This window comes from Ruditapes philippinarum, unplaced genomic scaffold, assembly GCF_026571515.1.
Source record: "Ruditapes philippinarum isolate M1 unplaced genomic scaffold, ASM2657151v2 ctg615_1_1_1_1, whole genome shotgun sequence".
NCBI classification, from domain to species: Eukaryota; Metazoa; Mollusca; class Bivalvia; order Venerida; family Veneridae; genus Ruditapes; species Ruditapes philippinarum.
Genome location: NW_026853829.1, coordinates 63,347 through 88,208, shown reverse-complemented (window position 1 = coordinate 88,208; position 24,862 = coordinate 63,347). Strand labels below are relative to the sequence as shown.

The following is a 24,862-nucleotide window of genomic DNA, read 5'->3' as shown; positions in this document are numbered from 1 at the left end:
GGGTCTTTACAAAAAGGTATTTTAAGTTTTTACTATATGTACATATAGTGAAAATCAATGACCCCCGGGGTGGGGCCGATTTTGACCCCAGGGCTATAATTTGAACAATCTTGGTAGAGGTCTACCAGACAATGCCTTATGCAAAATATCTAAGCTCTAGGCCTTTTGGGTCTTTACAAGAAGATTTTTTAAATTTATTCTTATAATTCCTTTTGGTTGCCATGGCAACCAGATTTCTGCATGGAATTAAATTCTTTGAACAACTTTGGAAGCCCTTCACCCAAGGATCAATCCTGCCAAGTTTGGTTGAAATTGGACTAGTGGTTTTTCACAAGAAGATTTTTTAAGTTCACTATATAATCTATATAACACACACACACACACACACACACACAAACAAACAAACAAACAAACACACACACACACAGGTGAATCGCTATATGCCACCGCATCGCAGATGCTGCGGTGGCATAAAAAGAAGATATCTCTATACTGTTAGATATATATCACATTAAATCTCACTGTTATTACTTTTGCCTTTTCTCTCTTTTTTTGCACATAATTTATATGTTTTCCCAGGATTTCCCATTATTATCTGAACATCCTTAATGACTAGATTATCTCTGATTTTTTCCCCAGATGAATGCTAGCGTTGTTCTCTCCAAAACCATTTTACCTTTTACTCAATCACTACCATTTTAATATTCATTAAATCAGAGACTTGACAAACATTGCTGTCATTGAATGTACGAAATCTACTGCATATGATGCAATAACCTATGGTCAAACCTCACATACACAAGTTTTTAACTCTAATACCAAAACTTAGAAAAGTAGGAGAAAATATAACTTTCTTCAGACAGCCAAGATACTTAATAATCCCTGACCATTATTATGAATATATATAATGATAAACATCAGTTTTGAGAAATACTGCGTGAACATACTGTTTATTAACAAGTCATAAAAGAAGACACTTTGTTTTGTTTTGTTTGACCAACACAATTTAGGTAATAAATTATTGGGCTGAAACACTGCAAGGAAAGATGCTTTTGGCTAACCTTGGCCGTTACAAACCTCAAGCAACACCAGGGGTCAAAATCACCTCACCTGCTTGAGGTATTTAAATGATGCATAGACTGCAGTATTTTGAACCCATTTAGTGGCCTCTTACAATCACATAGGAATAAACAGTGGCTGCAATTCCCTAAGCCACAATGGGGACAATATGTCACAATTTATAGATTATTATCATTCTAAATGATCAAAATACGGGTGTCATAAAAACAAGGATATAACCAATTCAAAATTTAGTAATGAAATAAAATTTATGTTTTAATACATTAATGAAATTTTGTAAATAACAGATAAAGAAATGCCTTTTTTCTGCATAAACATTTTAACCTTGAGATAATTTAGACATATTTTGACAATTTCAAAGTAATTCCTTTGAACAATTCAAAGCATTTTTATCAGTCAATTTATTATGGCCTCTGTTAATACACGATCAAAGACAAACTCTATATATAGGAATACTCGCACAGGAAACGAGTTCATTTTCACAGCTTTATTTCAATACAAGTGGATTATTAAATGACAAAGTGCGAAAAATAAATCAGCTACCCTCTATTCTACTTCCTGTGAAAAGCTGGAGTCCCTTTAATAACGTTTGAATATAAACTTGAATACCATTTGACATGTTTTTGTCAAAGTTGACTGTAACAACAAGCAAACCTGTCAAGTGCCCTTCCCTTTTATGTATAAGAACAGGCTTAAGATTCCCACAATGCACTCGTTTATGAATGAAACAAGCTTTTTAAGAAAACACAAACCTCTGTAACAATTGAGGGTTGCCGAGATATTTAAGGGGCCATCTGGCAACAAGAATATCTGTGTGAAAATGATGCTTATAATTGCCATTTTATTTCTTAAATTCATTTTTTTTTTTTGAACAATTTCGAAATAAATGACTGCAACCAAAATAGTATAATATATTTAAAAGCAAATCAAAATTTATAATTAATTAATTTCACATATCCAAATAAATTAAAGGCCACAAGATATTATTTTCATTAATTCATATTTAAGCAGTCAGTCACGTACTTCATTAAAATAAGTTTATCTACTTGATTGTGGATAAGATTTTAAATGGCTGTTTAAACAAGAACTGTTCATTAAAACATAGTATATGCATTGATTATATGAAAGTTAACCTTTCATTATGTTTTAAATGTTAATTGTTTATATGTAAATTATTATCATACTCCATCAGAACAATTCACTTCTTCCACAGTGTATAATGAATCAATTAAAGTGTATAATGTTATATCTCTGCTGCAAAAATCATTGTTTGAATTTTAAAACGATTACTTCCAAAATGCTTGAAAGAAATAATTATGGAAGTAAATTGCCTTAAAAGTGAATGGCATAAAATCATTAACAAAAGGACAAAACCTTACTTAAAATAGCAGAATAATAATTTGTTCCAGGACATTTTATTCTGTTTGAGTAACAATATTCATGTGTGATAAAATTAACAGAGACTTTCTAATTGTTACAAGTTTTATCAAGAATCAACAACCAAATTAATTTCACTGTTTGTAAATTTTATAAAAATATTTCATAAGATTTAGCTATCTGCCCTCTAAACAAGTGTTGTTAAATTATTACTCAGTGAAAATTAACCTTCCAGCAGAGATCATGCTGCTTTGCAAGATTTGAACCTATAACCTAACTTTGCCAAACATTTAAGTAAAGAACCTTTGTAACTACAAAGTGCTTGACCGATATTAATTAATTTATCCATCATAATTCATTCATTGTGGTAAAGTACTAGCAGATAATAGTCACAGCTGAGATAAGCACAATTTCCTTAGATTCAAGTGATTGGCAAAAAATTTCACCATTATCTCAAATGCCCTTTGTTACTTTGTTGTGATGAGCAGATTGCATGTTCAGTTTAAAGCTAGAATTGTGTGCACATTGTTACAGCAGTCATGTGACATTACAGTCCAGGTATTCCCCCACCTGTGAAGTCACTTCATGACAGGTGTTTTCCCTACTTCCTCAAACTTCATCTCCGGTCTCACTTTATTCACACACATGCTTAAAGTCGTTCTTGTCATAGATAAAAAGCACTATGTGCAAAGAAAAGTGTTTTTGTATGCACTTGATATCTAATTGGACACCTGGGCGAAGGAGTGGCAACAAGTATAAATCTTTTCAAGCAGCAAACAGTTATATATTTTTTCTGGATGATCTATAAGCAAGTTAATGTAAACTTAGCATTTTAGATGCCATAAAAAGGTAAATTTATCAGTTCTTTCTTTGACCCTGGATTAAGAGTCTTGTTTACAGAGTTAAATGCCTTAAAGTTACTACAATTTGTTATTCTTCAATTTAAATTTTCTTTTCTGATTAAATCCATTAAAAACAACAACTTCCAAGTTCTGTTTAAACTGATAGTTGGAGTACATAAGTTTTCTGAAGATATCAAGTCAGCTTTACATGTTCTTTGCAATTACCTGCTAACACAAATCACTTAAAATATCATAATAGGTAAATAAAATGATTGGCTACAGTAATAATAAATGTTTTACATAAAAACAACTCTCATGCAATTTATCAAATAGATCTTCAGTTGAAGATGGTTGATAAATCAAGTACCTGTACTCAAAATAAAACTGTACTGTAATCCTACGTATTATAGACAATATAATGACAAAACTGTTAGGAACCCTGATGACTGTACCTTAAATTGCTTATATCACTATAACTATGAAACAGAAAGTATGTCAATCAAGGCACATAACTTAATTAAAATGACAGAATACACGTCACATATCAATGCATTTATCTTTTTGTTTGTGATAATATTAAGTCACATTGAGACTGTTAAAATCATATAACAACTTTCCAGCTTTACTGGTGGTGCCTGGCATCAGTTTACTGGTGGTGCCTGGCATCAGTTTACTTGTGGTGCCTGGCATCAATTTACTGGTGGTGCCTGGCATCAATTTATTGGTGGTGCCTGGCATCAATTTACTGATGGTGCCTGGCATAAATTTACTGGTGGTGCCTGGCATCAATTTACTGGTGGTGCCTGGCATCAATTTACTGGTGGTGCCTGGCATCAGTTTACTGGTGGTGCCCTGCATCAATTTACTGGTGGTACCTGGCATCAGTTTACTGGTGGTGCCTGGCATCAATTTACTGATGGTACCTGGCATCAGTTTACTGGTGGTGCCTGGCATCAATTTACTGATGGTACCTGGCATCAGTTTACTGGTGGTGCCTGGCATCAGTTTACTGGTGGTGCCCTGCATCAGTTTACTGGTGGTGCCTGGCATCAATTTACTGATGGTACCTGGCATCAGTTTACTGGTGGTGCCTGGCATCAGTTTACTGGTGGTGCCTGGCATCAATTTACTGATGGTACCTGGCATCAGTTTACTGGTGGTGCCTGGCATCAGTTTACTGGTGGTGCCCTGCATCAGTTTACTGGTGGTGCCTGGCATCAGTTTACTGGTGGTGCCCCTGGCATCAGTTTACTGGTGGTGCCTGGCATCAATTTACTGATGGTACCTGGCATCAGTTTTACTGGTGGTGCCCTGCATCAGTTTACTGGTGGTGCCTGGCAACAGTTTACTTGTGGTGCCTGGCATCAGTTTACTTGTGGTGCCTGGCATCAGTTTACTTGTGGTGCCTGGCATCAATTTATTGGTGGTGCCTGGCATCAGTTTACTGGTGGTGCCTGGCATCAATTTACTGATGGTACCTGGCATCAGTTTACTGGTGATACCTGGCATCAGTTTACTGGTGGTGCCTGGCATCAATTCACTGATGGTACCTGGCATCAGTTTACTGGTGGTGCCCTGCATCAGTTTACTGGTGGTGCCCTGCATCAGTTTACTGGTGGTGCCTGGCATCAGCTTTACTGGTGGTTCCCTGCATCAGTTTACTGGTGGTGCCTGGCATCAGTTTACTGGTGGTGCCTGGCATCAGTTTACTGGTGGTGCCTGGCATCAATTTACTGGTGGTGCCTGGCATCAGTTTACTGTTGGTGCCTGGCATCAGTTTACTGGTGGTGCCTGGCATCAATTTACTGGTGGTGCCTGGCATCAGTTTACTGTTGGTGCCTGGCATCAGTTTACTGGTGGTGCCCTGCATCAGTTTACTGGTGATACCTGGCATCAGTTTACTGGTGGTGCCTGGCATCAGTTTATTGGTGGTGCCTGGCATCAGTTTACTGTTGGTGCCTGGCATCAGTTTACTGGTGGTGCCTGGCATCAATTTACAGGTGGTGCCCTGCATCAGTTTACTGGTGGTGCCTGGTATCAATTATTGGTGGTGCCTGGCATCAATTTACTGGTGGTGCCCTGCATTAGTTTACTGGTGGTGCCTGGCATCGGTTTACTGGTGGTGCCTGGCATGAATTTTTACTGGTGGTGCCTGGCATCAGTTTACTGGTGGTGTCTGGCGTATGTTTACTGGTGGTGCCTGACATCAATTTACTGGTGGTGCCTTGCATCAATTTACTGGTGGTGCCTGGCATCAATTTACTGGTGGTGCCTGGCATCAGTTTACTGGTGGTGCCTGGCATCAATTTATGATGGTGCCTGGCATCAATTTACTGATGGTGTCTGGCATCAGTTTACTGGTGGTGCCTGGCATCAATTTTTACTGGTGGTGCCTGGCATCAATTTACTGGTGGTGCCTGGCATCAGTTTACTGGTGGTGCCTAACATCAATTTATGATGGTGCCTGGCATCAATTTACTGATGGTGCCTGGCATCAATTTACTGGTGGTGCCTGGCACCCAATTTACTGGTGGTGCCTGGCATCAGTTTACTGGTTGTGCCTGGCATCAATTTATGATGGTGCCTGGCATCAATTTACTGATGGTGCCTGGCATTAATTTACTGGTGGTGCCTGGTATCAATTTACTGGTGGTGCCTAGCATCAATTTACTGGTGGTGCCTGGCATCAGTTTACTGGTGGTGCCTGGCATCAATTTATGATGGTGCCTGGCATCAATTTACTGGTGGTGCCTGGCATCAATTTACTGGTGGTGCCTGGCATCAACTTACTGATGGTGCCTTGCATCAATTTACTAGTGGTGCCTGGCATCAATTTACTGGTGGTGCCTGGCATCAGTTTACTGTTGGTGCCTGGCATCAGTTTACTGATGGTGCCTGGCATCAATTTACTGATGGTGCCTGGCATCAATTTACTGGTGGTGCCTGGCATCAATTTACAGGTTAAGGCACAGACAGGCACTTGGTTATAAACCATTCTTTTAGATAGTAGAAAATCATACCATCCTATAAAACGACCTGCAATACTATTAAAGGAATGGACAAAAAATATACCAAAAATTGTTAACTTTCAAATTTTGTTATGTAAATGGTTCCCTTAAAATAATTCTTTTACATACAAATTACTAATTGCTATTGAATTTTCATTATATTCCCTCCCCCCCCCCCCCCACTAATCAAGGTATTTTATTTCATTTTAATTTCAGAATTCCATGTAATGAATGTTTATGTTATACATGTTTGTGCCAGGTGATTTTGACACGGTGCACAGGAAGTGCACTATGAGCATGAAAAGACTAACAACGGGAGACCACAACACAGTGTTTACTCTATGTAAATACAACATCCGCCCAACTATTTTTGTTGCATTAATTTAAGTCAGCATTTAAACTGACACTTTTCCCAGCAGGCATCCATTTTGAAATAAGACGCAGAAAATTTGACAGACGCCAAAGTCCAATATGACTTTAATTTGATACTTATTAGGTAAAAGTTAAAGATCTTTTAAACTATTTTTGCAATCAATGACTTTTATCAAATTTCAATTTAATATCCATGCAGTCTGCCAAATTTTTCATTCTGTCTTACATTAAAATATTCATCTTTTTTACAATTTTAAGAGAAAAAAATGAGAGAAACTTCTATTTTCCAATTCTTAATAAAAAATAAATAGGATTTTAATGATAAAAGCAATCTAAAAATGATAAAAGGCTTTTAAATTTTATGTAAATCAGTTGATCATTTATATATCATTCAAATTAGACAAATATAATGTGATTATAATCTTCCCAAGATGTCAATTAGACAAAAAAATGTCTCCTAGGCAACCATTAGTACACAAACTTAGGTTGGACACTGATGGATATTCATTTTATAATCATATATAACATGATGAACTTAAATGGAATGTTCGGGCAGCCTCAAAAAGAACTCTTTTGAGTATAATATTGTTCAACATTTTAATTCTGTAGACATAATTATATTCTTCTAATGAAATACATTTAAGACACAAGACATAATACGGATATGACGGATGTACATTTTTAAATCTTTCAAGATACCGGTACCTAGAAATATACAATTAATGGCATTGAAATTATACTTGGGTCGAGACCATTGGATCTTTTTAAACAACATGCAGCATAATGATTGTATAATGACCAGATCAAGATTTAACTAGAAATGTGTCCATAGGACACGGATGCCCCCACACGCCACTGTTCTGTCAATCTTATGACTCTACTGAGTCTAGGTCAAATATTTTTTGGATTACATGTGCCACAAGTTGAAAACTAAAAATCAACAAAGGGCCATAATTCTGTTAAATTTGGTCGCAGCAAAAATTCCTTCCTTTACTACCATCTACACATTAAGGTTGTTAATCCCTGGAAGTTTAAGCAAAATCTGCCATCCGGTTTAAGAGGAGTTGCGTTCACAAAATTTCTACATAGTATATAATGAAAAAATCAACAAAGGGCCATAATTCTGTTAAATTTGGTTGCAGCAAAAATTCCTTCCTTAACTGCCATCTACACATTAAGGTTATTCATCCCTGGAAGTTTAAGCAAAATCTGCCATCCAGTTTAAGAGGAGTTGCATTCACAAAATTTCTACAAAGTATATAGTGAAAAAATCAACAAAGGGCCATAATTCTCTTAAATTTGGTCGCAGCGAAAATTCCTTCCTTTACTACCATCTACACCTTAAGGTTGTTCATCCCTGTAAGTTTAAGCAAAATCTGCCATCAGGTTTAAGAGGAGTTGCGTTCACAAGATTTTGGGATGTACGGACTGACAGACGGACGAACGGACAAGTGCAACGCTATATGCTCCCACATTGTGGGGGCATAAAAAGCATTTGTCTAGAATATTCTTGGATGATATTTATATCCATGCTATTCACCATGACAAAATATATACATACATATTATGAGGTTATTATACAATGTTGAGCTATTTAAATACACAGCTGTCAAACCCATACTGAACAATTTGCTGGCCGAGTCCGATAAAGGTTTTGCAGCTGACATGTATAAGTCCAATAGAATTAGACTTCTTGAATATTTAACACCAATTTAGACAGAAAGTTAAATAAGGAAAGTGATATGGACTTTTTGGAAATCAAGCTTATTGATATATGCATTTTAAAGGGACTCCACTGAGGTTTTTTAACATAACAGGAGTGAAAAAAATATCTATTGAGATTAATGGCACCAAAACAGGAAAGATGATTATGGCTGACTTCGGGTGTTACAAACTTTCAGCAACACCTGAAGGGTCAAAACCATCTCATCTGCTTGAGCTAAGAGATGCAAAAACTCCAGTTATTCAAACTCATTTAGTCGCCTCTTAAGATCAAGCAGGTTTAAACGGTGGCTGCAATTCTGATGCCTCAACAGTCTTAAAGGCAACCCCTCAACCACAAGTGGATATACCAACTGTAAAGCCAATTTAAGCTTCATAAACATAAACATCTATGTATTCTGCCCAGGCCATATGGGCTATACTGAATTATATATTTTTTTAGATTTATTTTTTTTATAAATTAATTATATTTTGATATCCCTTGAATAAAAAACTCTACAAAATTCCATGTAGGAGTTAGTGTATTACTTTTACAAATCAAATCAGATTTATAAATGGACGAGTATAAAACACATTTCTTAATTCAATTTATCTGAAATAAATGTGACACCTATGTCACCAATCAATCTTCTATATCTTCCCATTGAAATCTGTCTTGTTTTGACTGTCAAACTTGTACTGATTTTTTTTTCATATAGTTTCATCTGTCTATATATTCATTCATAAACATTTAGCAAATGTGAGCCAAGGAGTCTTTATTTACATGGGAAAAATGGATCAAATCATCTCCTTTTCTTTTGTAAAACTGTTAAGTCACTGCATTATCTAAGCTACAGGGTGTTTCGTTTCTCGTCAGAGACAACTTTATTCACAAGATTAAGTATTAAATGATTCAAACAGACAAACTATTATTCATAATGTACGCCACAATATTTTTGTATCCTGATTTCTTGTCTTGATTAAGGTATTGTGTAAAAAAAGCCAGCCAGTTTTTATTTTTGAAGGAAACCCACCTGGGTAGATATATCAATTGTATAAGAATGTTTTATGCAAACTCATCCCACAAGGAAGGTAAAGTTAATTTCGTAAGTACCTCATGAATCTGTCTATTTGAAATGACTTGCTAACACTTTAAAAAGTTTTAAAAAAATTAAGTTTGGGTCAAATGTTATTGAAATCTGAATACTTTATGGCTTCTCATATATTATATGTAATAAATTACAAAAGTATTATAGCAAAAAAAAAGTGCATGCTTTAGTACAGAAAATTTCAATATACATCACAATAAGGCTTATCCCAAATGCTATTATAGTAAGAAATAGTTTTATAATCAGTTGATTCTACACTAGCCTGAATCAGTGCCGCCCAAAATCAGCAGACACAGTTGACTTATCATGGTCTGCACTATAGTGGCTATTCAGTCAATATTCTAATATTTTCCTTTGAAATGATGGATGATTTTGTCTAGATTGAAAGACTGGCAGGTCAATTTTAGATACTAAGCAAAGTAAGGGATAATATAAACAGGTGAAAAATATGTTTTCCTACAATATTATATTAGTCAAATCTAGAGGGAAATAATTTATGTTCTTCAGAGAAATTTTATTGATGAATTACATTAGACTGGCTTCTTATGATTTTTCTTCTTTCTTTTTTTTTTCATTAAAAAAAATGGGTGCTAGCAATTACTGGACTTCATATGAACCACCTGTTAAGTTCAATAAGTTAAATTATTTTCATCCTGAACATGGCAGATCTAATTACTTGCATATGTCACTAACATAACACCAATCAAGTTCAAGTCAGATGTTTCATACAGACTGATGATGACTGCTTATAAAACTGTTACCACACTATTATATCCTAAATGGACTTTAAAGCTTAAAATGTGCTATATTTTTTATATTACACAAATAAAGAATTATACCCTTTAATCCTTAAAATGGTGAATATCTTAAAGGGACTTGCCCATCTTTTGAACCATTCATATAGGGAAATATTTCTAAATATTTACTGACTGAGTGCAGACCATGATCAGATTGCTCATATTTTTCAGTACAAGTTGGCACTAACCTATTATAATTAAACTTTCTGATTAGTTTTCTTACAGATGAAAGAATCCAAAGTTCCTTTAGAAATTTTGGTTCACAGTGCTATATAGAATCAAGTCTGTCGAAAGGCTACTTAAGTTAAACAGTAAATTTTTGCTTGTTCATTATTTTCACCTACAGGTTACACAGTTGTTTCATATAACTATCAAACTGACTCCGGCTGCTATTGTAACATTAACTGTATCTGGTACAAGAATAATTATAAACAAACATGGTGTCAACATTTAAACGGGTGTAAATTGCAGTTAGCGCCAACACCACCATGTTTAGTGCCTTTAAAACTGCACAAAACGCAAGGAACAAAACTTTGAAAAGGTAGCGCTACCCGTCACTTATTGTAAAAGTATGGTTAAAATTACATCACAAATATAAAAACATCAAATTTTATTTTTTTTAATGTTTTTACTACAGAGTGTGTGTGTGTGTGGCAGGGGTTATGACACGTCAGTAGAATATCTTCCTATGTTAATGAGGACCACCCGTATCTTCCATCTACTCTCATAGCCCCCCACTACATCATTCCCAACTTGTGTGTGTGTGAAATCTTATAATTTACCACTTTCTCAGGTTTTATTATATTAAAACTTGAAATTGACTTCTGTATCTATATGATAACTTTTGTCAGATCAATCTGTGATAGATATAAATGTAATACAAGAACATAAAGTGGCCTACAGGTATAGGTGACCTATAAATAAACAGGTCATAGGTTTGAATATCAGATGTTGCTGAAAAGGGACAATATTTTATATAACTTTTTTCCAGTCCTTATTATGCTAAGATCTTTATACATTGAAAGTGTTTATTTTTTTTATATTAATGTCCCATCTACTCAAAGCTCAATGAAAGAACAGCAACAGTGAAAATTTATGGTTGCTGTTTACTTCCCTTCCATACATGTATACATGTACACTTAAATCTACACTTTGTAACAAATAAATACTACATCACAAGTACCCAAAACTGTTTAATTTCAACCATTAATGACACAATGAGACCAACAACACATTTACATATTTTAATAGCTGGTAAAGTCTAAATATTTGGACGATATAAAACTAGGTGGCAGTCATCCAGTGTACGAAAATGTACTTTAAAAAAAAGAGATCAACTATTATACAGGGATCAGATATGAAGAAAATTTTGATAAAACAACAGATAAGAACAGTAAAGTTAAAACCTGTTTCTTTCATTTTATTTCTCATTTGATTGTGAGGCAAGCTGTGCAGATATGGATTATTTACACCTGGTGACCTTCTCATACACAATATGTTCTAGTACATCATCAGACCAAAGGTGACTGAGGTCTCTTGTTTTTTCCCCCTTGTTCTTGATGACTTAATCTTTCTATTCAACTGTTAGAGTACTTGCTAGCGTGATAATAACAAAACTTAAACCACCAGCATAGTGAGACCACCATGCTATATAAATAAGCAAGCTCTGACCACCTTCTATACTGCTCTAATATGGAAATCCCTTAAAATTCGATTGAATTCAATATGATATGTTTTTTATGTGTATATTTCCCTGAATAAATCAATTCAAACTGTTACAAAGTCAAAACAGACAAGGTACAGAATGTTATTAGTTATAGCTATTCAAGCAAGAAATTAATATTCTTTATCAGTAAAATTTTAATAATGATCCTTGGAATCTTTCACACTTTAAATTATGAAAAACTGAATTGTAATAAAGAAAGTAAAATCATCAGGTAAGCTGTTACAATACATTCAAATCAGTACCTTCACTCGTTCAGCCCATCATTTGTTATAATGTCAGCAATTTTATGAGTATAATTTCACCAAACTAAATAATTATATCTTAAAAATCCCTGGAATGATCAAAAGATATTGCTAAATGAAAGAACAGCCCATGATTTCTTGATGACAAAGTCCGAAATATAGTAGTAAACCGAGTATTAAATCATATTTTATGACAAAGATATAGCAAATGGCTGCTTTTTATTGTAAAATGTCAAGTAAAGGTTGAAAAGAATTAAGGAAATAACAAATTTTCAAAAACAAGAAATTGTCTGGAAGGGTAAAAAATTATATTTTGTGCTGTTTATAAATGTTTGCAATATGTGGTAAAAATTGCCAGCTGTAGTTTTTTAGTAGTCAGGGATATCATCAGTGGCTTCATTGACAAACTAGAGTAGATAATAACTGAATATTATGCTTTTATTTAACATACAAGCTGAAACTAAAACTATAATAAGTTGGGTTTTTTTCCAAGTCAAAGCTAACATTAACTGAATAAAATAATTATCGTATTCTCAGCTATGACATTATTTACAGCTACGATATCCAAGTATTTCTACTGGATGATTTGCAAATGTTACTTTTGAAACAGCCCACACCATAACAAAAAATACCAATACAAGGGAAGTAACTTCAATTTACTAAGTTCCAAATCATACACTGATTATTCCCCTTGTAGTATTAACTTGCAAATGCTTACTCAACACAAATGTAAAGCCTGACTGTGTATAAGCATTTAACCATCACCACTTAGAAGTTTACTTGGATGTCTAAATAATTGAAAGATACAAACTGATATCTGGTTTGATTTTGATATCACAAAATATTGTACAGAAGACAGGTCCTAAAATTATCCAGTGAGATTGAGAGATATGTAAAAGTACAGAAACAGTGTCACATGTTTTTATTTTAATTGAATAGAAAAAAACAATGCCAGATGTGACAGTGTGAGAACAATATGCAGTCTGAACTTGACTTGAATATGAGACCCTTTGATTATTGTTCTGCAGTTCTACCAGAACCTTCTGAGCTAGCTACATATGTATCTTTATTTACTTTTTCTCCTATAACAAGTTCTAAGTTCTATATTGTGACATATTTCCATTTTATCCTCATTTTTTTTATGGGAATAGAGAACGATGTGAATTGACCTGGAAGTGGTACTGTCATGGTCCCACATCGGGAAAACATGGAAGAAAATGATACAAGAATAGTTCCTATCAATCAGCATAAAAACATATTTTCATCCTTGGAAACAAAAACTGAAAATTATCCAATGTTGCTGACATAGTGTTTATAACTGTTTATAAGTGTTTTCTATTTAGTACATTTACCTGTGCACCAACATATATGCGAATTAGCAAATTACAATTCCTTCCTAAAGCTTGACATAGACAACAAATAATGGATAAGTACAAAAATCAATTTAGTGTCATCGGTTTTTGACGTAAATATCTTTATATGAAGTACTGGTTTATATATCTTCATAAAATTGTATACAATGTGATAAGGCATTTATAAATGTTTATATTTATGATTACATGTATATGTTTTTTTCATATTGTTGACCAGTATGTTTACTTTAAAAACAATTATATTTGATGAGAAAATTATCATTACATTACACATTATATAGGAAATAACTTATAATTTATACATTTTGTCAAGGGAAATGAATACTTCACTACATATCTTTGAATAAAATAAAATAAGTGTATGAACATCTTAAAATAACATACTTAACATAAGCCTGCATGAATGATCATTTTAAAGTTAAACAACACGATCATTATATAACTTTACATAATATTTTCTGTAAATTCATGTTCATTATTATTTTGTATAAAGTATAGAACTACAACAAACATATTAATTTTTATTCTATATTATGTAGACCTACACAAGGAAATATTATTAAACTTATTAAACCTATCACAGAGTAAAAAAGTTTTTAGACCTAAATCTGCTTCAAAACAAATATCAATGTTCATACAAATCCAAGGGCAAAAACTCTAACATTTTCAAAGATAAACTATGCTTATCTTTGGGTAAAGTACTTTTATTGCAAAATCTAAAATATTCTTCTTGAATATGCTTAATTTTGAATAAGTACTAAATAAGTACATTCTGTATTATTAACTAATATTGAATAGAGTTTATAATGTAACATATCTTATATGTGTATACTCAAACGATGTTTATTTAACATGTAAAAAGAGACTATATAGCTATAATCAGTATTTTCATATATCAAATTTGAGCATAATTTATAAGAAACCATAGTCAGATATTTTTTCAAAGATTTTGGGAACATGACCCATACCCTTGGAGTTAAGATTTTCAGCGGTATTTTGTTAAAAATTGGGAATAAATGCATGATCAAATGGATGCAAACAAGTACTGTCTATGATGGCATCTTCAACCATTTAAGCAACATAACAGTGAAGAAGTCCTTATTTGCAAAGATTTTAGAATTTTTATTCAATATTTTTATTTTGTAACTTTCAATTGGGAATTTTTTCCTGTGGATTGGGAAAATATAATATACTATTTTCAATTGGGAATATGACCCAATAACGGCTCTAAAACAAGCCAAAAAAAATCCCCGATAGTAAATGTCTATACTGTTAGTCAGCTTTGTTTATATATCCCAACACATTTGGTCACAAGCATACAAACAGGAAACAAATACTTTCATCATTTTCCAAAATATAAATTGATAAACAGATTATTTGACTTTAAAATCTAACCCTGTCAAACATTTCTTACTCAATTTTTGAGTATTTTCATTCTATCAATTAATATAATAATCAGACTTTACAACGTTTCAACGTAATTAGTCTAACTATTCATCCAACATGAAAAATCAAAATTATTTGAAGCATATTTTCCAACAAATTATTTTCCATCACAGACCATTACATTACATAAAGATTTTAACTTGAAATCTTATGAGACCTTTCCATTTTTCAAATTCTTTGGTACATCTAATTTGAGCCGCGTCATGACAAAATCAACATAGCGTGTATGCGACCAGCATGGATCCAGACCAGCCTGCGTATCCACGCAGACTGATCAGGATCCATACTGTTCGCTATCAGTATCTCTACTTTTAATAGGGTTTGTAAGCGAACAGCATGGATCCTGATCAGACTGCGCGGACTTTGGTACTTCTAATTTATTTTATTGGCACCACATTGTCATTGTATACAATCCTGTTTAATCAGCACATCATACTTTCATTGTGTAAAGATTCAGAACATAATTTCAACCACTTAGTTAGTGTTTGTTAAGTCAGCATTCATTCCATCAAATCTGTTGAGCTGCTGTGGCATACCACAGAGATTTTATTTAGCTTATGCTGACAAACAGACACTATCTTCTACATAGATCATTCTTTACTCACTATCCCAATGTCTCATGTTTAAATTGTGTATACAAAAAAAATAATGTTAACACTGCCTTGCATAATTATGTTAATCAACATTTTTATTATTGCCTTATATAATATTACAAGCATGAATAGTTGTACATACCTCCATGACGGTAGCATGAAGCTCCTGGCTGTACGAGACTTTCTTGGCGAGCCACGTTTGAGTGAGTTCACATATCAGAGATAATAGGTTACCCATACCGTCTCCAGAATGTGCCGACGTTGGTACCAATGATATATATTCCTTAGGATTCTTGTTCTCGTAAAATAGTGCAGCGTTCAAACCCTAAAATATATTGTGAAAATCATGATTATATACCAAATAAAGATGAAAATCATGATTATATACCAATATCAAGTTGTAAATCATGATTATATACCAAATCAAGACTTATTCGAGTTATCTTATTCATAACTCCATGAAAAATAAAGTGATACATAACAAGTCAATTCCATTTAAACCAATTAGCACTAGAACCTAAGAATTTTAAAAGGAAAGGTCATCAAGATATAACTCGTTGAAGACAGAACTGCCACACATACCTGTTCAGCTAGTTGTGTTATCACAGCCTGTGACCTCTCGTCATATTCTTGTTTACACATCTGTGTTTGTTTCTTTATTACATTTACAACATCACTATTAGGGTTACTCTTCCACTGATATAATCTGTCTATCTGTAATCAATCAATTCTATCAATATTCTTTTATAACAGGAAATAAAATATACCAAATTGTTTTAGGTGGTCAGATAATATGGTATGACAAAATCCATAGTTCCCATCAGTATTTCTCGACTCCTTGTCTCTGTCAGTAACTCTATCTTTTGATTTAAACAAGAGGGCTAGGAAGCACAAAAAATCTTTTTCAAATTTATTTTAATTTATTAATTATTCTTCATATATATTTAACTTTGAAATACCCAAGTTGATCTATTTATCATTTAAGAATTACAAATTTTATGTTTTTAGCAATTTGGACCTTATTGAAGCTCCAAAAATCAAAAGAAAGATATAGAGGATATTTGTTTGTTTGTGTGTAAGATGAAATTTTATTTCATCGAGTGGGCTTTAAAAACAGTATTCTCACGAGTGGCGTAGCCGCGAGTGAGAATACTGTTTTTAAAGTTCACGAGATGAAATACAATTACATCTTACACAACAAACAGACAAATTTTCTTTTTATTTTATGCTTAAAAACAAGTTAAAACGAAATTTCCATAATTTTAACGTTAATATTAAAATCTGTTTCCCCCATTGAGAGCCCCATTTAGACAGAATTTCTCATTTAAAGCAAGAAGTCTTGAGCTGAAAAATAAGTCCGCCAATCACGGTTAAATGACGGTGATATTTATTCATTTTATTAAAAAAATATGAATGATCGCTTGTTTTAATAATAAAAACAAACAATTCTTGTAGGAGAAAAAGTCCAACCATCCATCCATATTTCTGTTACTTACTGCAAATTTATATTAGACCTGGCTTTGTAAAATGTAAGCGGCAGCCATTTTTTAAAGTTGTGTATTTCATGGGAGGAAAATAATTGTGTAAGATTCAGAAGGATATAATTTGGATTTGTTAGTCATACACCTTTTTAAAAGAAAGAAAACTTATTTGAGGATTGTAACAGACAAAAAATAAGTGTTGACAGAAGTGAAAACATTCAGAAAAGGAGCTAGGAAAATGGAAAACTTGGAAGCTTGCATAAGGACATGAAGGAACGCTGGGTTGTTTTACTTATTTTACGAGTGATGGCTGTCAATGCTTTTCAAGTTTTCATAAAGCATACGGCAGTTATTGCTCGTAGGATACTTTAATATGCCCAAATGTCATCAAGAGCAGTTTTGCATGGGGAAGGAATGTATTTTTCAGACTGTAAAAACAAACAAAAAAATTTAGAGACAAAATTTGGTAATTGGAATTTGAAGGAATAGAAGTAAGTTTTCTCTCTTTATTACTTTTGACATTTAAGTTATTTATCTATCTCTGCTTTGCTATTTCTTTTAACAGCCTGACATTGTCAGAATTGTCAGTAAAAATAAAATTGAGGTACCACATGGGGAAAATCTTAAAAAAGTAGTTTCGTCATTGAAAAAAGTGAAATTATATTTTGATAATTTTCACTGTGAAATTATCAAATATAATTTTCACGGATAAATCAGTAATCCACTGAAAAGCATAAAATAACAAGAGCTGTCCGTAAGACAGCGCGCTCGACTTTTTTATTGCTTGCCAATAAAAAAAGTTTTTGCAGTAAAAGGCAATACAAGAATCTCTGTATTTTTAAAGTGAACAATGGCCATGAGCATTAAGATATTTAGTGAAGAATTATTTTACTGAATTGTGTGATACCCTTGAACACTGCAGCAAAGTTTGAAATGTTTAAGTCAAAAGAGGGCTGGTAAGAAAGAAAAAAAATTAATATCTCAAACAGTTCAGTCAAAAAGTGGACTGGTACTAAAAACTTAACCAAGATTCTAAGTCGATAAAAGGCCTTAATTTTTAAAACAAATCCTTGACAGAGTTACCTTCTCTTGCGTACAGATGGGGGTAATGATGTGAAATAGCATTAAAAGTTTCAAAGCAATATCTCAAAGGGTTAAGGCAATAAGTGGATTTTACCCATATTCAATGTATTTTCTAAGTCAAAAAGGGGCATAATTCTGTCAAAAACCTTGACAGAGTTATGTCCTCTTGTCTGTTGATGAAGGTCGTGATGGTAAACAAGTATGGTCAGTTTCAAAGCAATACCTCCAATGGTTTTGAAATAAAGTGAGGTGGTACAAAAAACTTAACCAAGCTCAATACACTTTCTAAGTCAAAAAAGGGCCATAATTCTGTCAAAAACCTTGACAGAGTTATGTACTCTTGTCTGTAGATGGAGGTTATGATGGTGAACAAGTATGGTAAGTTTCAAAGCCATACTTGTAATACTTCTGAAATAAAGTGGGGTGGTACAAAAAACTTAACCAAGGTGTGACGCCAACGCCGACGCTAACGCCGACGCCGGGGCGAGTAGGATAGCTCCCCTTTTCATAGAAAAGTCGAGCTAAAAATGTAATAATACATGGACTTACTTTATTTAATGCAACAACAAATGGCGTCTTCTTGTCTTTGAGTAAATTGATAGATTCTATAGTTTGAGGTTCTAATCCATGCATAATATCTATAACAAGAATGGCTATATCACAGAGGGATGATCCACGTGAACGCAGATTACTGAAAACAAGAAATAATATATACATGTATATAAACAATCTATTATTACTTACTTAAGATTGGCCAAATCATTCTTAGCAATTTATTGATATATTTTATTATAACTAAATATTTGAGTTATTACTAAAAGTTATTACATATTCAACAAGAGCTGTCGGTAGGACAGCAACGCTCGACTATTCTTAGTGCTTGATAGTAAAAAAAATGCTTGATAGAGTTACCTCCTCCTGTTTACAGGTTGGGGTCATGATGGTGAACAAGTGTGCAAAGTTTCAAAGCCATATGTCAATGGACTTTGAAAATATTTGAACTATTACAAAAACTTTAACGTAAATTCTAAGTCGAAAAAGGGGCATAATTCTGTCAAAATGCTTGATAGAGTTACCTCCTCCTGTTTACAGGTTGGGGTCATGATGGTTAACAAGTGTGCAAAGTTTCAAAGCCATATGTCAATGGACTTTGAAAATATTTGAACTATTACAAAAACTTTAACGTAAATTCTAAGTCGAAAAAGGGGCATAATTCTGTCAAAATGCTTGATAGAGTTACCTCCTCCTGTTTCCAGGTTGAAGTCATGATGGTGAACAAGTGTGTAAAGTTTCAAAGCCATATGTCAATGGACTTTGAAAATATTTGAACTATTACAAAAACTTTAACGTAAATTCTAAGTCGAAAAAGGGGCATAATTCTGTCAAAATGCTTGATAGAGTTACCTCCTCCTGTTTTACAGGTTGGAGTCATGATGTTGAACAAGTGTGCAAAGTTTCAAAGCCATATGTCAATGGACTTTGAAAATATTTGAACTATTACAAAAAACTTTAACGTAAATTCTAAGTCGAAAAAGGGGCATAATTCTGTCAAAATGCTTGATAGAGTTACCTCCTCCTGTCTACAGGTTGGGGTCATGATGGTGAACAAGTGTGTGCAAAGTTTCAAAGCCATATGTCAATGGACTTTGAAAATATTTGAACTATTACAAAAACTTTAACGTAAATTCTAAGTCGAAAAAGGGGCATTATTCTGTCAAAATGCTTGATAGAGTTACCTCCTCCTGTCTACAGGTTGGGGTCATGATGGTGAACAAGTGTGCAAAGTTTCAAAGCCATATGTCTATGGACTTTGAAAATATTTGAACTATTACAAAAACTTTAACATAAGTGGTTACGCCGACGCCGACGCTCGGGTGACTGCAATAGCTCTACTTATTCTTATCGAATAGTCGAGCTAAAAAGAGAATGGTTTACAGCTAAAATGAGTCATGTTTTATTAGTATAAGGCTAACATTAGCGCGCTTTAACGCTATGTTTATATATAGCGCAAATGACGTCACTAGTGTTATATCGTTTTTATTAAATGGCTTTATTACAAGCCTGCGCTAAAGTTTGTCTGCCAATGAAATTACTCATTTATTTAAATTTTGACAAAATATTTTCCATACAGAGCTGTAACTCAACTTTATGTATTAAATCTATATGTTAAATGAGCCGATTTAATGGACTCTATTTACACAATGCACTCTATTTGAATGGGCGTGCCTAACTGTAAGTCAATTTAATATATGTTATATATAAGTTTTAAGAAACTAATTTTCTCGCTTCACTTCATTTGCTCGAAAATTAATTTCTTAAAAATTTCCTGAACAGACTTGTTCAACCAACTATTATTTTGAAACAGTCCATTATCAAATATAGTGACCTCATGATGACACTTTAAAATTTTGTCAGCTATCAGAATGGAGCCTGTATCATACTGCATCGACTTGCTAGCAAGCACGGCTTTTATACTAGTGGCAAAGTATTATGCAGTTTTAGATAAGGTTAAACATACAGCAATTACTCACCTGAAAGACTCGTGACCTGGTGTATCTATAATAAGTAAACCTGGTAACTTTAAACCTTTTTTCTGGAACTGAAGGAAAATCATATATTAAATTTATTTTTGCATCATTTTAACTTAAAATAAATAGTAAACAATTATTGAATAAGAAAATCTATACTGATATTTTCTTTTGGGCAGGTTTCATGCCAAATGAACTGTGGTAAAGTTACAGGTCTACTTTTCAAGCTTCATGTAATAATTAAGGAAAGTTTACAACCAAACGAATAAGCTTTTGGCAAGCTGGAACCAACATAGGTGAAGGGAGAGTAACTTTGTTCATTTTGTCAAATGAGCCTCTTGAAATTAAAAAATTCACAGCAATTTTCTTACTTTTTAATACGAATTTCTTTAGTTCATTATTTCAATATAGCTGAGTGAATAACTAAAATATCAATTATAAAGTGTATTGATTAAAAGAAATAACCAATTTATAAAATTGTTTAACAGCTACACAATAATTATTGCCCTGTCAACAATTTTTCAGTTAGCTACGAAAATGACAGACCTATCCTTATTTTTACATCCCAAACTTAACAAAGCATATGTGTGATACAATTCAGACCTAAAATATATTTGAGCCGCATCACAACAAAACCAACAAAGTGCATTTGCGACCAGCATGGATCCAAACTAGCCTGCGCATCCACGCAGTCTGATCAGGATCCATGCTGTTCGCTGTCAGTTTCTCTACTTGTAATAGACTTGGTAAGCGAACAGCATGGATCCTGATCAGACTGCGCGGATGCCCAGGCTGGTCTGGATCCATGCTGGTCTCAAATGCACTATGTTGGTTTTGTTGTGATGCGGCTCATTTCTTTTACACCAAATATAACAGGTGACAAACTTACTTCTTTGCACATAGTAGTTTTATCTAGAATAGCTTGATGGGGAACATTAGTAGCACCAATCTGTTGAGTTATTCCCCCTGCTTCACCATCCTGTACATTAGTTCTCCGTAACTGAAAAAATTAAAACAAAATCTTTAACATATTGGTATGGCACATGGTCTAAGGGGAATGTATAGTTTACAGTCAGATATGGCATTATCTAAAATACACTCCAGAATTAAACCCCCTGGGTCTATTCTAGGATAACACCATTTGACTCCAATGACTTTGCTCTGTATATGTAAAGCCTTCATTTGAGATTGTCAGTTTTAATCAATAATCCAAGTGAAGAAGTATACTGAGATAAGACAGTAAAGCCTTTCTGGTTTAATAAAGAATCAGATATATATACATGAGCTTGGAACCTTTTCCACACTGCAAATGGGCCAATATTTCTTCCCTAACTATCACAAGATTGTCCTATCCATGTATAGATAACCTGATAAAAAACTGCTCCATAGAAATGTAAACTGTACAGGTGAATGTTTTTAAAGTGACTTTCTTTGTTTACATTCTTAGTTTATTGGTTAAACAGTTTTACAGTGTTTGAGTCGTATCTATTATCATTATTGGATTCTAAAAACAGCACAGATACATTTACATAAATGCTGTTCTGAAAAGAACTCCCAATTTCTATATACAGTATGGTTCGTTATATAAATCGCAGGAAACATACTTAATTATACATTATCACAAGATAAAAACATAGGCAGCTGAAAAGACTCAAGTTACTGATACAAGGCCCTTATCCTTACTTAGCTGATGAGAATGTTTATTTGTTGGATTTTAAGCCATACCAAGTTACCAACATTGTAAAGGCCACACAGCACCTTTCTTGCTGAAACTGCTGGAGGAAGACCTCTGGTACCCTTTCAGGCATAAGGTAAGGAAACAATAATACAACAACATGACATATATTTTACAAACCTTGTCTAGAATCTTTGTTTTACCAGTATCCACATGTCCTAGTACACAAACAACAGGGGCTCGTAAATCTTCTACTGTTCTATTTGCCTCACACTTTTCATGTAATTTCTGGAGAAAAAAAACAACAACAAAAAAAAACAATAAATAAACATTTAGATCAAAACATTAACTAAACACAAACATTTAAAATGATGTTAATTCTCAAATAAAATGTCTTCCTTTTCCTTTTTTTTTTACTAAATGATATTTAAAGAGATTAACAGACTACTTAAGGACTGTAATAATGTGTTATGCATGTTATATTTCTTTGTTGGTATTCAATTATCATCAACATCACTAAATTCAATTGGTAACTTTTCATCTACATTGGTAGAGGATGACCCAAAATGACCCCTGTGGCAGCACTATTCTAGTAACAAATACTTGAAATAGGCACCTCAGTAGAATCACCAATTTCTGCAAAAAGCTGAATAGCTTTCTAATACCATCTTATATTTCTAGTAGGATTTTTTTTCACTGTAGTAAGCAACCCCTCTATAAAACTGTTAAACAGGCCCAGGTATAATATAAGTTCAAGGTGATGAATTTTTATCACAATGACATGAGTTCAGGCCTTGAGGTTATAAAACTTTTTCTGAGTTCTGTCTCAATTCTCAGGATTTTTTTGGGGCAGTGAATATTCTGTGGCAGTTTGTGACCAATCAAATACCAGAGATCTCAGTTTGAGCTTAAGGAATTTCTTAATAACCTCGGACAAAGGTCTGTATGCATATTTTTAGCTTCAGCTATACCAAAAGAGGGAGATCAAGGGCTCTTTGCATTATATCAAGGACATATTGGTACCTATTTCAACCACCAAAACATTATATTTTCAATGTAATAAGCAAGCACATATTCCCCAACCTTTAATTTAATCTCTGCCCTTTCATATGGTGTAAGATCATCATCACTCTCTGAATCCGATTCACTTTCATCATCATCATCATCTTCATCATCACCCTCGTCATCTGATTCCTCATCATCATCATCTTCGTCATCCTCATCATCATCTTCCACTTTTACTTCCACTTTTTTACCTTTAGCTTCAGCTTTGGTTTCTGAAATGTTCAATCATATTTAACATGAAGTTATATAAAATATACTTTATCTATGATATCACACATCATAAGTTTTACATTTTCTATACAGTTTAAAGTGGTAGAGCTGACCACAGGTGCCCCTCTATTGTTTCAGACACATAGAACTATTTACTTTATCTTACCCAGCTGAATGACTAACTATAGCTCCTGATGGAATTTAATAAGCATTAGAGTTCATTAATGATATGTAGGAACTAAGCACTGCATTCACATATAGAAATTATAATGCTTTTTTGAAGGTTGCATCATGCTCTAAATGGATATAAATATTTGATTTTTTTTTTGAACTTTTGCGTTAAATGCTTAACAGTTTTCACAAAATTTAAACCTTGCATACTTTTTCACATCAATTAAAGGCTTGCATAAAAACATAATTTTACAGCATAACACTATAAAGCAAAAAAATAAGATCTAAATGAGTATACTCATAAACAAAGCAATTCATACAAACCATTGTTACAAACACAGGTGTTTTTTCTTCTTCATAGATAAGATGACGAAGCACATGCCTATGTGAGCAGAAATGAGCCACGCCATAACAAAACCAACATAATGGTTTTGCGATCAGCATGAGTCCAGACCAGCCTGCGCATCGCCTGCGCATCCGCGCAGTCTGATCAGGATCCATGCTGTTCGCTATCAGTTTCTCTACTTGTTATAGAGTTTGATCCATGCTGGTCGCAAACCCATTATGTTGGTTTTGTCATGACGCGGCTTAAATATCAAAACATTTACCAGTTTCAGGTGATGATTCTTTTTCTTCTTCTTCTTCCTCCTCTTCTTCACTACTAATATCCCACTCATCTTTAATATCACTAACTTCTTCCTTCTCCTCTGTATCAACAACTGCCTCACTACTCTCTGCTTCAGGTGTCTCCACTATTGATGGAGCCTCTTCACTGACTGGGGTTTGAGCCGGGGTGTCTTCTGGAGACGGTGTCTTATCAGTTGGCTCGGAATCTGAGAATTATTATAATAGATTAAATTGCATTACAAACTGGAAACTAGTAACATTCTATTCAAACTTTACATCATAAATTTCTTTTATTCCTTTTAATGTAGTTACAAGAAAATTTAGTACAAGAAAATCTCTTTGGTATGAATGTATAT

General features: G+C 33.6%; 1 protein-coding gene across 1 annotated transcript in view; it reads right to left on the bottom strand.

Moving 5' to 3' along the window:
• Nucleotides 1–24,862, bottom strand: part of LOC132738095 (eukaryotic translation initiation factor 5B-like) — a 76,665-nt gene that overhangs the window by 32,658 nt on the left and 19,145 nt on the right. The window contains exons 9-16 of the mRNA XM_060725523.1: nt 24,488–24,712; nt 23,517–23,710; nt 22,614–22,721; nt 21,648–21,758; nt 20,762–20,829; nt 18,780–18,921; nt 16,249–16,380; nt 15,809–15,991 (exon numbers count right to left, since the gene is read on the bottom strand). Coding sequence (XP_060581506.1) covers nt 15,809–15,991; nt 16,249–16,380; nt 18,780–18,921; nt 20,762–20,829; nt 21,648–21,758; nt 22,614–22,721; nt 23,517–23,710; nt 24,488–24,712 — 1,163 coding nt within the window. The remainder of the gene's footprint in view (nt 1–15,808; nt 15,992–16,248; nt 16,381–18,779; nt 18,922–20,761; nt 20,830–21,647; nt 21,759–22,613; nt 22,722–23,516; nt 23,711–24,487; nt 24,713–24,862) is intronic.